Consider the following 15,747-nt stretch of genomic DNA (forward strand, 5'->3'; position numbering starts at 1 on the left):
TTTATTTCTAATATTTAAAATAAAATTAATATAGTTAAACGTTTGAATTATTTTTAATTATTTTAAAATAATATAAGATAAAAATATACTTTACCCTAAAATATATTTATACGAATAGTAAATGGCAGCTTGTGATGAGGTCTAACATCCTGCACTGATCCTTTTTTACCGCCTAATATCTTGGGTTAAAGTTAATTTTTGCTATACATAGCTCTTGGACTTTACGTCCAATTGCACGTAATTCATTACTTCATTTTCATATATACTATTACCCAATCATGCTTCATTATTGTGATAATGAAATTGACTGCAATCCACTTGCACTTAATTAATTATCGGTGTCTATGATGCCTAAATTTTATATATAAAAATTTAAAAACAAAAATGTAGATTCTATCTTTTTTATTTTTATCTTTAGATAATTTAAACAAAAATTTTATAAGCATCACAGAATTCTCCTTAATTATCTTTAATATTATTAGGGTTTTGAAGTTCTTAAATTTGAGAAAAGAATATTCAATCACTGCTTCAATCTAACATTACATTATTAATTTCTTTAAAAAAACTTTCATATTCAGAAATTAAAGTCAGAAGAAAGAGGTAGCTTCTTTATCAATATAATCATAAACACTTTATCAGATAGCTCCTTCAAACTAAATTAAAAAACTTCATATTTAGAAACTGAAGTCAAAACGGCGTGCAAGGTTAATCTATTGTTTGATAATAATGATAATCATTCTTGTTTAATATATATATATATATATATATATATATATATATATGTTTTCATGTACATTTATTTTTTATATTTATTAAAACATAAAACGTGACTGTGGTAATAAAATAGAATGAGAATTTAATTTATTACTTTTCTACTGGTTCAATTATTGTTATTAAGATTTAAGATTATATTCATCTCATATGGATATAGTCCAGGTAGTGTCTATAGATTCAGAAGGTTAATCATATTGTGTACATATTAAAACCAGGTTCATTTTGAAATAAGAAAAACAAAATTACCAAATATATCATAATATTTTCCAACCACAAGATGTTTATTACTATACAAAACCGTGCGAAATCAATTTCAAGTATTGCTGTAATAGATGTGTAGCTCCCAAGCCGAAGAAACACCCATATAAAATCCCATGAATATATCCCCACACCAGCAACAGAAGATCACATCTCACCATGTAATGAGAATTTTTTTTCTGAGCTCCTTTGGACAACCCTGAAAAAACATTATATTTTAACATGAAATAATGGAGCTTTAGATTTGACATGTATTTGAGAATAGATTGTTGTTCACCTCTACTTTCATATATACTTCCTTAGCGACGCCTAAACACCAATGCCCAAAATTAAATTAGCTAAAAGTTTTACAAATGAGTTACAATTCATGAAACCTATACCCTAATTATAAAAATGAAAAATACGTAATTAAGATGTCCCAAAACATGCTTGCATCAATAAAGCTCCCAGAGCAGAATATGATGCATCACCATCAATGGAGCCAACCCAAAATCGAAGACGAGCACAATCAACAAAAGCAAATCCATACACAACTGAACCATCATCCAAGATGGTGCTACCCTGTAAATTTTTCAATTTATCACCATTTAACAATTCAAGGTACCAACAAAACTATCTATGCATTAGGTATACTTATAATAGCTTGCAAAAATTAATAACTCAGCAACAGTGCAAACCTCTTTTATTGCAAGCAGATGGTTGGCATCAGGCCCAATATTACCCTCCACAGTGGTTGATGGAGTGATGACCTGAACTAATTTTCTTTGAATAACCTGAAAATATGATGACAGTCAGAGTAATACCATGCAAAAAAGGCAATCTAAATTTGCACGTTGTATAAGATAATTTATTAGAACTCAAAAGCATTAAGGATAATGAATAAATAAATTGATATATAAAGATTTATCTTAATTCAGTTCAATATCATGTTATCTGCTGCAACATTAGGTAGGATCTTTCTGAAACAGTTTCCAACACATAAGATAGACTAAGACACAGGAAATTCAAAATGATTGAATGAAGATGAATTTATCCACATCTAGAGTAAAAAGCTATGATGAAAAAACTTTCTATATACAACTGTTCATACCCTGGATCGAGCTATCCGATCCGGGATGATTGGCGATAAAGCGACCGACCTCTTCAGGTCAGACTATCCGACCTATTCCTAAAAGAGTTCGGCCAAATCGACAGGAAAGCCCAAAAAAGGACCCAACTCAAGGAATACGACCCAGATCCAAAGGCAGCACAAGCCTATAGAGATAAGGGCTGTTCCATTAAAGATAAACTGACCTCGTCAAAAGATAAGATAAGATAAGATAACTAACTTATCTTATCTGAAAAGGTCACTCTACAACTACTATAAATACACTGGAGCACCTAGGTATAACTCATACTCTGATTCTACTAAAAACCTGTTTAATACTCATGCTAACTTAAGCATCGGAGTCTCTTGCAGGTACCCCCCACCCTCCGGTGACTAAGGATCAGCAGTGGAGCCAGCCAACAAGTCGGACACAACAGCTCCGACCGCCACTCACCAGCCGAACACGTCGCACCGACCAGTACAGAAGATCTCGACCGAGATCGACCTCCAGTTTCAAGTAACCCTCGGAACATTGGCGCCGTTGCCGGGGAATCTGGAAGTCATCCCATCATCATGGCGAACGACCATGACAACGACCACAACTCAGATCTAGAGGACAGAACACCGCACAAAAATACGGATGTCACACCGAAGGATACTCCAGAACCTAACGGAGACAAAAACTCATCGCATCCGGGAGTAATAGAAGCACTTCAAGATCGCCTAAAGCAACTCGAAAAAGAAAGCCAGCATCAACAGGAAATTGGCAAGGATCTACAAAGAGAGGTAAGGCGACGTCGAGAATTAGAAGATAAACTCCTCCAACTCGAAGCTGATCTTAAGGCAAAGGCTACTCGTTCCACCCATGAGGACAACTCACGCAAAGATCAAGACCCATTCATTAGAGAAATCATGAAGACTAAAATCCCTAAAGACTTCAAACTTCCGGATATGACTTTGTATGATAGCACTACAGATCCCAACCATCACCTCAGCAACTTCAGAAGCAGAATGTACCTCACCGACGCCTCAGATGCCGTTCGCTGCAAAGCTTTTCCAACGACTCTCATAAAGATAGCAATTAGATGGTTCGACAACCTACCTCTGAAGTCCATCTCAAACTTTGACGACCTGGCCAAAAAGTTCCTGGCCAGATTCTCCATCCAAAAAGACAAGGCTAAGCACGCCCCCAGTCTACTGGGTATCAAGCAAGGAGATAAGAAAAGTCTTCGCAACTACATGGAAAGATTCAACAAAACATGCCTAGACATACAAAACTTGCCAACAGAGGCTGCCGTCATGGGCCTCATCAACAACCTACGAGAGGGACCTTTCAGCCAATCTATATCAAAGAAATACCCCACATCTCTGGATGAGGTGCAAGAGTGGGCAGAGAAGTACATCAACATGGAAGAAAATTCTCGACTTGGAGAAGCCTCGAAATCCAGTTTCACCTACCGAGATAAAGAATCCAAGAAGAAGGAAGATCGAACGGGGGAAAAAATTAAAAAGTATCACAATTACACACCTCTTCACGTGTCCCTTGTGGATATTTACAAAGAAGTCTGTAACACATAAAAGATACCCCCAGCTCGACCACTCAAGGACAAAAGAGGAGGAGGAAATCGGAACGAATACTGTGAATACCATCGGGTCCGAGGACATTCCACTAACGAATGCTTCGACTTAAAAAACATCATAGAAAAATTAGTGAGAGAAGGAAAACTAGATCGGTATCTAGCTACCAGAGATGATGAACAAAGAAAGAGATGAAGGGATGAAGATGTCGGACGAGCTGAGCGATCACCTCGTACGCCAGAAAGACATGTCCATATGATACACGGAGGATTTACAGGAGGAGGAATCTCCAAATCATCCCGCAAAAGACATCTCAAAGAAGTATATCATGTCGAAGGGAAGGAAGAAGCACACGACATCCCTGCAATCACATTCACCAAAGAAGACGCATCCAGTATCATCTCAGGACATGACGATCCCGTAGTCATCACCATCATACTGGCAAACGCCAACCTCCACCGCACATTAATAGACCAAGGGAGCTCCGCCGACATCTTATTCAAAACTGCCTTCGACAAGCTCGGCTTAGAAGAAAAGGAGCTTAAAGCATACCCGAACAATCTGTTCGGACTAGGCGATACCCCAGTACAACCATTGGGATACGTGTCACTACATACAACCTTCGAAAAAGGGAACCAATCCAGAACACTCAAGATAGACTACATCGTGGTCGACGTGAGTTTAGCCTACAATTCCTTAATAGGTCGGACAACACTAAATCAACTCGGCGCAATAGTCACGACTCCACATCTATGCATGAAATTTCCAACTACAAAAGGGATAGCTACGATAAAAGCAGATCAAAAGATGGCATGCCGTTGTTATAACGAAAGTCTAAACCTCAGAGGCAGAGGAGAAGAGTTCCATACAATTGAGCTTGGTGGAGTTCAGAGACGAGAAAAACTCCGTCCACAGCCCGAAGGTGAAGTAGAGAAAGTTTAGATCGGAGACACCTCGGACAAAACAACTAATATTGGCACGATCCTGAAAGGAAATGTAAAAGAATTATTAGTACAGTTCCTACGAGATAATGTCGATCTCTTCGCATGGAAAGCTGCAGACATGCCAGGCATAGACCCCAAGCTAATGTGTCACAAGTTGGCGGTTTATCTAGGATCTCGGCCGGTACAACAGAGACGAAGAAAACTTGGGCCAGAACGATCCCAAACTGTGGAAGAACAGGTACAAGCACTACTGGAGGCAAGATTCATAAGAGAAGTCAAGTACCCACTATGGCTAGCTAACGTCGTCTTGGTGAAAAAATCAAATGGGAAATGGCGAATGTGCACCGACTACACCGATCTCAACAAAGCCTGCCCAAAAGATCCTTACCCACTCCCAAGTATCGACGCTCTGGTAGATGCTTCATCCGGATATAGATACCTCTCGTTTATGGATGCATACTCCGAATACAACCAAATACCCATGTATCCACCAGATCAAGAAAAGACATCGTTTTTAACACCAAAGGCAAATTACTGCTACATTATGATGCCTTTCGGTCTCAAGAATGTGGGAACTACTTATCAAAGGCTAATGAATAAAGTCTTTTCAGATCATATCGAAAAAATCATGGAGGTCTACGTGGACGACATGTTAATAAAGACACAAAGTGAAGAGACATTATTGTCTGACCTGGTCCAGGTGTTCGACACTATAAGGAAGCATGACATGCGACTCAACCCCGCAAAATGCACCTTCGCAGTAGAAGCGGGAAAATTCTTAGGTTTCATGCTCACACAAAGAGAAATTGAAGCAAATCCAGATAAATGCCAGGCTATACTCAACATGAAGAGCCCAACTTGTATAAAAAAAGTACAACAACTCAACAGGAGATTGGCAGCCTTGTCTAGATTCCTATCGGGAACAGCGATAAGATCCCTTCTTTTCTATGCTACTCTAAGGAAAGGAAAGAACTTCGAATGGACAATGGAGTGCGAGCAAGCCTTCCAGGATTTCAAAAGTTTCCTGGGACGACCACCTATCCTAACTCAACCACGAGAGGAAGAACCACTCGTATTGTACCTTGCGATAGAAAGTCGGGCAGTAGCCTCAACACTAGTTCGAGAGGACGACAAAGGACAGCAACCTGTATACTTCATTAGTAAAGCGCTACAGGGATCCGAGCTAAACTACCAAAAAATAGAGAAGTTTGTCTACGCTCTCATACTGACATCTCGACGACTTCACCCGTACTTTCACGCTCACACCATTAGGGTTCGGACCGACCAGCCCATAAAAGGGATATTGCAGAAAACAGATCTAGCAGGCAGAATTTTACAATGGGCAGTCAAGTGATGAGAGGATTTTTTGACGGTTTAGAAATTCACTAATGAAATCTCGTTGTAAAGTATAGTTTCTAAACCAAGCAATAATCCTTTCATACAAAAAGTTGTTTGTCACTAGTACAAACCCCCTAAAATTTATAAACCGAAGTATTGGACCTCGGGTCGTTCTCCCTAGGAATTGTAATGAAGTGTCTTGTTATCGGTTGTGAGTTATATTTGGGGTTTTTAATATGAAGCATGAAAGATAAATGGTAAGAAAGTAAACTAATGGCTAAAAAGGTCTTGGCAAGGGTTGGTGGTCAAGGATCTCTATCCTAATCACTAACCACAATATGAGAATTGGCAAGGATTAATCTCATTAAATCATCCTCTAACTAGTAGTAAAGGAAAGTCAAATGAGCTATATCAATCCTAGTCCATAAGTCCTAACTCTCCACTAATTCAATTAGTGAGAACTAGAGTCAATGGATCCCAATCATCAATTACTTGGACATTAGTAACTCAAGAGTTCCTAAGTTACATTTCCAAGCCAAGAACATAAAACTCTACTCTAAAATCCAACCAAGCATTTCATCAAACACTTGGAAGGCACAAAAGAAAGACATAGTAAATCTACAACAAGAATTAATTCTAACTACAATCAAATGTAAAGAATTAACAACAACAATTAAAGGAAACAAGATCTACATGAATTACCTCTTATTGAGTTGAAAGAAAATGGAATGAACAATAGTAGATCTACAACAAAACATAAGAACAACATAAAGGAAATTATAACAAAAGAATAGAAGAAGATGAATGTAGCAACAAAGAATTGAGAGATAGAAGTGGAAGAAAGCAAAGATTAAAACCTAGATCTAAGAGCTAAACCTAATCCTAATCCTAATTCTAGAGAGAAGAGAGAGCTTCTCTCTCTAGAAACTAACTCTAAACTAATCCTAATGAGTGTGTATGATTGCAATCCCCCTTTGCTCTTCAATCCTTGGCTTTAAATAGCAGTTTAGGCGCCAAAGTTGGTTGAGATTGGGCCCCACAACCCTTCAGAATTCGTTGGCCACGTTTTCATTAAAAAAATCATAAACCAGCACCGACGCGTACGCGCACAGCACGCGTACGCGTCCATGGGGTGATTCGCAGGTGCGTGCAAGCGCCAGGTGCGCCGCGCGTCCATGGGCGAGTTCAACTTCTTTGACTTTTCATGATTTCTCCACTTTGCATGCTTTCCTCTTCACTCCTTTGATCCATTCCTAGCCTTTTTAATCTGAAATCACTAACAAACATATCAAGGCATCTAATGGAATCAAAGGGAGATTAAAACCATCAAATTAAGGGTCTAAAAGCATGTTTTCACATCTAAGCACAAATAAGGAGACAATCACAAAACCATGCTATTTAATTGAATAAATGTGGGTAAAAGGTGATAAAATCTCTTAAAATCAATACAAGATAAACCGTCAAAATGGGGTTTATCATCGAGCTATCCGAGTTTGACCTCCAATATGAAGCTCGGACAGCCATCAAATCGCAGTACTTGGCCGACTTCATTGCAGAATTCACAGATACCCTGGAAACTCCCACAGAATGGAATCTCTATGTGGACGGGTCCTCGAATAAGACCGGAAGCGGTGCAGGTATGATAATAGAAAGCAACCAAGGAACCTAAGTTGAGCTTTCCCTCAAATTTGGGTTCCCGGCCTCAAACAACCAGGCGGAATATGAAGCGTTACTAGCTGGTTTGAAGCTGGCTAAGGAGGTCGGAGCTCAAAAACTCAACATCTTCAGCGACTCACAGGTAATCACCTCACAAATAACAGGGAGCTACCAAGCCAAAGATCCCACCATGAAAAAGTATTTGGATAAAACCAAAGAACAGCTCGGACAACTTGGGGAATATAAGATCTGTCACATACCCCGCGAACAAAATGCCCGAGCTGATGCACTCTCAAAACTAGCCAGCACCAAACCAGGGGGCAACAATAGAAGCCTCATCCAGAAAATGCTACAGAACCCGTCAATCTCGGAAGAGGAAAAAGTCCTAGCCATAGCAGGTCAGGATCAGGGATGGATGACCCCCATAATTAATTACCTCAAAATAGAAACACTCCCCACAAATGAAAAGGAGGCAAAAAGGTTAAAACGAGAGGCTCAGTACTACACTATCATAAACAACACCCTATACAAGAGAGGGATCTCAATACCGTTGTTAAAATGTGTGCCGACCTCTAACACAAGGGAAGTTTTAGAGGAAGTACACAGCGACATTTGTGGTAATCATCTCGGAGCACAAGCTCTCACCAAAAAGATATTCCGGCGGGATTTTACTGGCCAACTCTACAAAAAGAAGCTATAGAGTTTGTAAGGACATGCCCACCATGCCAGAAGCATGCCAACTTTCACATCGCCCCGCTAGAAGAGCTCATCAGCGTGACCTCACCTTGGCCATTTGCAAAATAGGGACTCGATCTTCTCGGACCCTTTCCCCAGGGATCGGGACAAGTCAAATTCCTCATAGTTGGGGTGGACTATTTCACAAAGTAGATTGAGGCAGAGCCCTTAGCCAACGCCACTGCTCAAAGAAGCCGAAAATTCCTATACAGGAACATTGTCACAAGGTTCGGGGTTCCATACTCCATCACCACAGACAATGGCACTCAATTCACAGATGCAGGCTTCAGGAAATTAGTAGCCGACTTGAACATAAAACACCAGTTCACCTCTGTCAAACATCCTCAAGCCAATGGACAGGCCGAAGCTGCCAACAAAGTCATACTGGCTGGGTTGAAACGGAGACTACAAGATGCAAAGGGAGCCTGGGCCAAAGAACTTCCATAAGTCCTATGGGCATATCGAACTACGCCACACTCCACCACAAACAAATCACCATTTTGATTAGCGTACGGAGTGGAGGCAATGATCCCAGTAGAGGTCGAGGAAGGGTCGCCTAGAGTAGTCCACTACAATGAAGAAGCCAATTCTCAACTTCAAAGAGAAGAGCTCGACCTACTTCCAGAAATCCAAGAAAGAGCTCGAATCAGGGAAGAAGCGCTAAAGCGCCGAATGGCTTCGAGATATAATCAAAAGGTAGTGCCAAGAAGTTTCGCTGAGAATGATCTCATCCTAATCCAAAATAATATTGGAACAACTTGACCTGGAGAAGGAAAGCTGGCAGTAAACTGGAAAGGACCCTACCGAGTCATAGAAGAACTTGGGAAGGGCTACTACAGATTGTCCGAACTCGATGGACGAGGGTTTCCTAGATGATGGCACGCCTGCAACCTAAGAAGGTACTATAGCTAGAAAAGGCAAAAGATCTCGTCATAGGATGCACTCTTTTTCCTAAAAAGGTTTTTTAATGAGGCACCAAGTTGAGGTCCAGAAATTATCCGACTTAAAGGGATGAAAAACTCCCGCATGTATATATTTGCACTTTCTTTTGAATAAAGTATATTTTAGATATTCTACAAACTCTCAAGACGCATTAATCTGAAGCATTCATCGTCCGATTATAAAGTAACAGATCGGCAAAAAGTGAAAAACAGATTCACTGCACGATCACGATAGGAGACCAATAAAGTTGAAAACGCGATTCATCCAAAGGTCGACCAAACAAAGATAGAAATCACCTTCTACAAATCGGCAAAGATGAACACAGAATAATGCAAGAAGTTATTGAAAGTGATCCGAAAAAAAAGAACCTGACGAGGTCTTATGGATTGCTAAATAATAACTTAAAGACTGGCCGACGTTGAGAAGTCGGACCAAGTCAACCCAAGTTATCAGCAAATCCATGGAAAGAGGTCTGGCCAACCCTATAAAAGAGGAATTGCTATAACTTAGAAGAGATCGACCTAACGAAGTCGGTCTCCTACAAAAAACAAGTTATAAAAGTAATCCCTGAAAGAGACCTGACAAAGGTCCAAGAAAGAGGATTACAAAAATAACTTAGAAGAGATCGACCTAACGAAGTCGGTCTCCTACAAAAAATAAGTTATAAAAGTAATCCCTGAAAGAGACCTGACAAAGGTCCAAGAAAGAGGATTACAAAAATAATTTAGAAGAGATCGACCTAACGAAGTCGGTCTCCTACAAAAAACAAGTTATAAAAGTAATCCCTGAAAGAGACCTGACAAAGGTCCAAGAAAGAGGATTACAAAAATAACTTAGAAGAGATCAACCTAACGAAGTCGGTCTCCTACAAAAAACAAGTTATAAAAGTAATCCCTGAAAGAGATCTGACAAAGGTCCAAGAAAGAGGATTACAGAAATAACTTAGAAGAAGATGACATAAAGAAGTCGACTCCTGCAAACAAGTTATAAAAGTAGTCCTTGAAAGAGACCTAGCTAAGGTCCAAGAAAGAGGACTGCAAAAGTAACTAGAAAGAGGACCAACATAAAGAAATTGGTTATGGGTTGCTAGAAATACAAGCAAGAGCAAGAAAACCGAAATACAAGTTGGACCTACATATCCACAACCTCAAAGGATCCAAGCTACAAGCAATAAGTACAAAGCAATCCAAAGAGGCCGAGCAGCAAGGCTCTAACATTCTCAAAACCCAGAAAGGTGTCAAGACGAGTGCAAGCAGGCAGAATATAAAAATATAACAAGCTTCGGGGTCAGGCCCAAAAAGCTTGAAAGCTACTTGTTATTTTTTCAAAATCAAAAGTTGCTAAACAAGCAACCAGAAGGAGTATCAACAGTCAGCAAAATATTCAAAATTACAAAATAAAGAGTTTAAAAGCCCACAAGTCGGGCTATCCACACAAATATCCAAGAAAATTCAGCTAAGATTAGAAGACTTCTCGGCAGCATCGGTCTGAGGTGAAGGAGGGCGAGTCTGAATAGGCACAGCATCCACGGTTCCATCATCCTGGTTCAGAATCTGGCAATCTGGATCAGACACAACTGGAGGAACTGAAGAGGTTGACACTTTGGCAGAAGACACAGGGGGAGGTTCAACATCATCATCATCCTGGTCATCAGGGACAATTCTACCATCCCTCACAACATTATCCAGGCTGAAGAGAGTAAGGTCGGCCTCGGGAGCAATAATCCGAACCTGCTCCTTCAGGTTCTCATAGGCAGCAGTTACGCTGCCAACAAGATGACCTTGGAGCTCGGAGTAATCAGCTCGGGCATTTTCCAACTCCTCCTTCAGACGCATTCCTTCCCGTTAAGATGTGACATAGCTGTCTTTGTGCCTCAGTGCTGTATCTTCGGCAAGCCTCACAGAAGCCGCCAGAGAAAGGGAACTCGCCTTCTCGTTCTCCAAATCCTTCTCTAGCTTGGCCACCCTCATTTCAAGTTCCTCCTTCAAGCCCTTCATCCGATCAAACTCCTGTTTGGCCTCCTCCATAAAGGCTTTGGTAGCATGAAGAGGGAGATCTTGAACAGTACGGTACATAGCAGCCCCCATATGCGCCATCTTAATACTACTCCGAGTGATGAAGTCTAAATGGCGAAGGAGAGAGACATCGTCAGTGGGGACGATACCGTAAGGACCGATCTGCTGATCTACAAACTCGACCGCGTCAAAATCAGGGGCGTCAAGATTGAAAAGCTCAATTGTTTTTTGTTTCTTATTGGGAGGAGCACCAGAAGTAGCAGTGGAAGACTGTGGAGGCTCGGCCAGGCAAACCCGAGGAGTGGGAATCACCTTCCTTGGCCCAGGAGAGCTCGGTACGGGCGGCTTCACTTGAACTTGTGAAGATCCCTCTCCCGTCGCCTTGGCCGAGATATTTTGAGCAGTAGCAGCCTTCTTGGCCTTTTTGTAGGCCTTCATGGAATCATTATTCTTCGACATCTCTGAAAAATATAATAAGTGATGAGTTACAATCTAGGAGAAGCAAAACCAAGAAACAAGTATAGAAACAAGTCAGACAGTACCCAAAACAGTTCGAACCAGGGATGGGTCACTCAAAAATCTTTTTGTATCAAGATGGGGCGGCTCCCCCCATAAATCTTCAAGAACAACTACAAAAGCCCGCTCAACCTCGTCAAGCATCTCCCATGTATAGCGAGACACTCTCACATTCTTTTGCCACTCTAGAGGAAAAGCAGGCTCATCATTTTCATCAAGGAAAAAAGGGCGGACCCCCTCAACAGCACGAACTCAGAAGAAGTAATTCTTAAAATCTTTAAAAGACTCATCATACATGGTGAAAACTTTATGACCCTGGGCCGACCTGAAAGAAACCCAGGAAGCTTTCTTTTTGGAAGAACCTCCAGGCTTGGCAAAAACAAAAAGATAGAGCAAAAGAGTTTGAGAAGGTGTTACGCCTAACTCTTGGCAAAGCAACTGGAAAATCTTGATAAAATCCCAGAAATTTGGATGAAGCTGGGATGGGGCAATGTTACACGACCACAACAAGTCGGTCTCGAAAGCAGTAAAAGGAAAGGTAATGTCCAACTGGCTGAAGAAGTATTCATAGGCGTAGAAAAAGGGACGCTCCCCCTCGACAGAAGTAGGAAAACAAACCCTCTCATCAGAGTTGGGCGCTATAAACTCATAATCCCTCTCCCGGGCACTGCCACTACAAATTCTATGACGTTTCCTTAGCTCTACACAAAAATCAGTGTCCACCACAGAGACACACATCAAGACAAGGGAGTCCAGCCAATCGAACATCCCCTCGGGAACTTTAGAGGACATCTCTACAATGTTATTGCGAGAAGACATGAAGCCAACTAATCCTACAATAAGAAAAGAAGATCAGATTACTAAAAAACATCTCGGACGAGGGGCAAAACAACTCGACTAATGTGACACAGAGAAACAAACAGAAAAGAAAAATCCCAAGACTCAAACCAAAGTCCTGGGGCATCCTTTGGAGGCAGTAACAAAGCAAGGTTTCAGGAAAAATCTACAACTTACGTCTCGGCATCCCCCAAATAAGAAAAGAAGATTTCAAACAACGAGCATTTTCATAGGAGAAAGACAAAATACAAAAAAGTACAAAAAGTCATCAAAGCTACTATTTTTTTACAGTCTATCAGCAAAAAGCTTTGACAACATCAAACACGCCAAGCAGAAATCATCAAAGACACAACCTTTTCTCCAGAATCAAACAAATTATCACCAAAAGCACAAACGAAAACAATGATAACATGCAAAAGCCCTAGGAGCGTCAAGCAATAGGAAAGACGAAAAGATTCATACAAAAGGGCGAAGAAACTTCAGAGCACGCATTACGACAGTAACCAAGCACAGCAAAAGCAAAAAGATCCAAACTTTCTCAAAGCAAAATCGAAACTTTCTCACCATCAGGCAGAAAAAATGACGTAGAAGGAAAGAAGAACCAACCTGAAATGAAGAAAGAAGCTTCGAAGGGAAGTGAAGGTGGAAAGACGGAATCGCCCAGAAAATCGCCGAATGATGCCGCAAAGCAAAGACAAAGCGTAGACAAAAAATGAGAGAGTAAAGGAAGAAGTTACGAAGAAGAACGAAGAAGAGAAACCGTTTTCTGAGGAAGCAAAATTCAAAATAAAGCCAAGGGAAACGGGGCAATTAATACCAATTAATAAAGGTATTAAACCCTCGCACGTTCCCTAGAACAAAGCGCTAATACAGAAGTGCGCACTTTTAAAGGAAAAACGTTCTAAATTCAAAAAGGTTCTATAAAGGAAGAAATCGACAAAATGCTTGAACTCGGCTTCACTAGAGAAGGACCGAAGTCTAAAGGACTCGACCTCAAAAAAAGAAGAAGATCGAGCTCAAGCAGGGGCACTGTTCATACCCTGGATCGAGCTATCCGACCCGAGATGATTGGCGATAAAGCGACCGACCTTTTCAGGTCAGACTATCCGACCTCTTCCTAAAAGAGGTCAGCCAAATCGACAGAAAAGCCCAAAAAAGGGGCCAAACTCAAGGAATACGACCCAGATCCAAAGGCAGCCCAAGCTTATAGAGATAAGGGCGGTTCCATTGAAGATAAGCTGACCTTGTCAAAAGATAAGATAAGATAAGATAACTAACTTATCTTATCTGAAAAGGTCACTCTACAACTACTATAAATACACTGGAGCACCCAGGTATAACTCATACTCTTATTCTACTAAAAACCTGTTTAATACCCATGCTAACTTAAGTATCGGAATCTCTTGCAGGTACCCCCCACCCTCCGGTGACCAAGGATCAGCAGTGGAGCCAGCCAACAAGTCGGACACAACAGCTCCGGCCGCCACTCACCAGCCGGACACGTCGGCACCGACCAGTACAGAAGATCTCGACCGAGATCGACCTCCAATTTCAGGTAACCCTCGAAACAACAACCAAAGAACAATGTCATCTACAAGAATTTAACAAAGCCAACACAACTGTAAGCATGGAAAAACTTACGGAGTTGGCTCCTCTAGCCTTTGCTTCTTCGGATGTCTCCAACTGCTCCACCCTTCCAACCTTGTATCTTCACAATGAAAGAAAAAACTCAAAACAAGCATACTAAGTCCTCAATTCATTAGCTAGGAAATTGATATGCAACATGATTAGTAAGATTAATTCATATCATCCAATCTATCTGGAGTTAGCCATACTCATCTATGTGCTGCACGAAATCTCCACTTCAGATGTACATTACATTTAGTCAAATCAACTTTCGAACGAAATCTCACTCTATCCTTAGTACTTACCCCCGAGCAATAAAGTTTTGAACAGCATCATCAATCCCACTTTCAGATATACCAACCTGAAGTAGCAAGTAATAACAACTCTCTTTAATCTTTAAGAGGTAAACAAGTAGGAAAGTAATAACCAAACGACTATATACGACAAAAGAGTTGATCTGTCGACATTTTCCCACACCGCTTAATGTTATTTTCCAATCAAGCTCCTTATGGCCAATTTCAGCATCCATTTCATAGAGCTCATAAAACTTCCCCGGTGATTGCCATTAATTATGGTAGACTACTATTAATTGAAGTTAATGAATACACAGTAAATCCTCAGAAAAGTCAATGAAGGATTACCATGTGTTCATAATATGCCGCACAAGAAAAATAAGGTAATCCTAAAGATCTATTTTGTACTTAAACTTTATTCCAATAATATACAATATATATAGATCAGATCTAAATACCTGTGTACGCTAGTAAAAATTACTTTCTCCTTCGATGGTACGAAGGCGCTATGCGTATCCCCACCGAGACCAACATTTACTGTCAACTCCTTGACCAATGGACATCTGATCTAAATTGAGAAACCTCTTGCAAATCTTTGCACGCCATAAAATTCTTCTCCAAAAATCAGGCTCACATACGTTTATGTGTGTAGAGGTAACGGAATAAAACTCTTGTTATTCTCGTCTGTGTCACATTCCTCTACTCTTGGTATACATATATATAGTATGAGATTTGTTACTGAATCCTTCAAATTTTATGAATCATATCATAACAATTTAAAACAGAATCAATTTGGATCTCATCCAAATTTATAATTCAAATTCAGAAATAGAATAACTAATTATTCTCAAATCTCATTTAATATTCTCAATTATCATACTATTATTATATTCTTGATACTAGCAAAAAATATAATAATATTCCATCTGAATTAATATAATTATTTATTTGATCAAATCAAAATAATAATTAAATAATTCTACAGCAAAGATTAGAACACTCGTTAGTGTGTGACCCTATAGGTTCAATACTAAGCGGGTAGTAAATTAGTCATACTAAATTTACTAATCAAGGTTGACGTCTAGCAACACTCCTCAACGACCCGATAGTTTGAAGTAATTTATTTTTACTAAGAACCTCAGAAGAAC

At 40.2% G+C, this 15,747-nt stretch overlaps 1 protein-coding gene and 1 pseudogene across 1 annotated transcript; both read right to left on the minus strand.

Moving 5' to 3' along the window:
- Positions 1 to 1,440: 1,440 nt before the first annotated feature.
- On the minus strand, positions 1,441 to 14,835 carry LOC110262593 (DNA mismatch repair protein MSH7-like). Its single transcript, XM_088487057.1, has 4 exons — positions 14,612 to 14,835; positions 14,322 to 14,388; positions 1,710 to 1,805; positions 1,441 to 1,593 (listed from the first exon to the last, which is right to left on the minus strand). The coding sequence occupies exons 1-4, from the start codon at positions 14,833 to 14,835 to the stop codon at positions 1,441 to 1,443; spliced, it is 540 nt and encodes a 179-aa protein (XP_088343183.1).
- Positions 10,764 to 11,408, minus strand: LOC148566155 (uncharacterized; annotated as a pseudogene).
- Positions 14,836 to 15,747: the final 912 nt, after the last annotated feature.

Source organism: Arachis ipaensis, chromosome B5 (assembly GCF_059453495.1).
Source record: "Arachis ipaensis isolate K30076 ecotype BB chromosome B5, ASM5945349v1, whole genome shotgun sequence".
NCBI classification, from domain to species: Eukaryota; Viridiplantae; Streptophyta; class Magnoliopsida; order Fabales; family Fabaceae; genus Arachis; species Arachis ipaensis.

What these genes read in the sequence shown, in the direction of transcription:
- LOC110262593 (XM_088487057.1), bottom strand. Translation starts at nt 14,835, where the DNA reads ATGGATGCTGAAATTGGCCATAAGGAGCTTGATTGGAAAATAACATTA. An exon ending in CAAAACTTTATTGCTCGGGG is followed by an intron (nt 14,389 to 14,611) that starts GTAAGTACTAAG and finishes TTCATTGTGAAG; the next exon opens with ATACAAGGTTGGAAGGGTGG. An exon ending in AGGCTAGAGGAGCCAACTCC is followed by an intron (nt 1,806 to 14,321) that starts GTAAGTTTTTCC and finishes TCATATTTTCAG; the next exon opens with GTTATTCAAAGAAAATTAGT.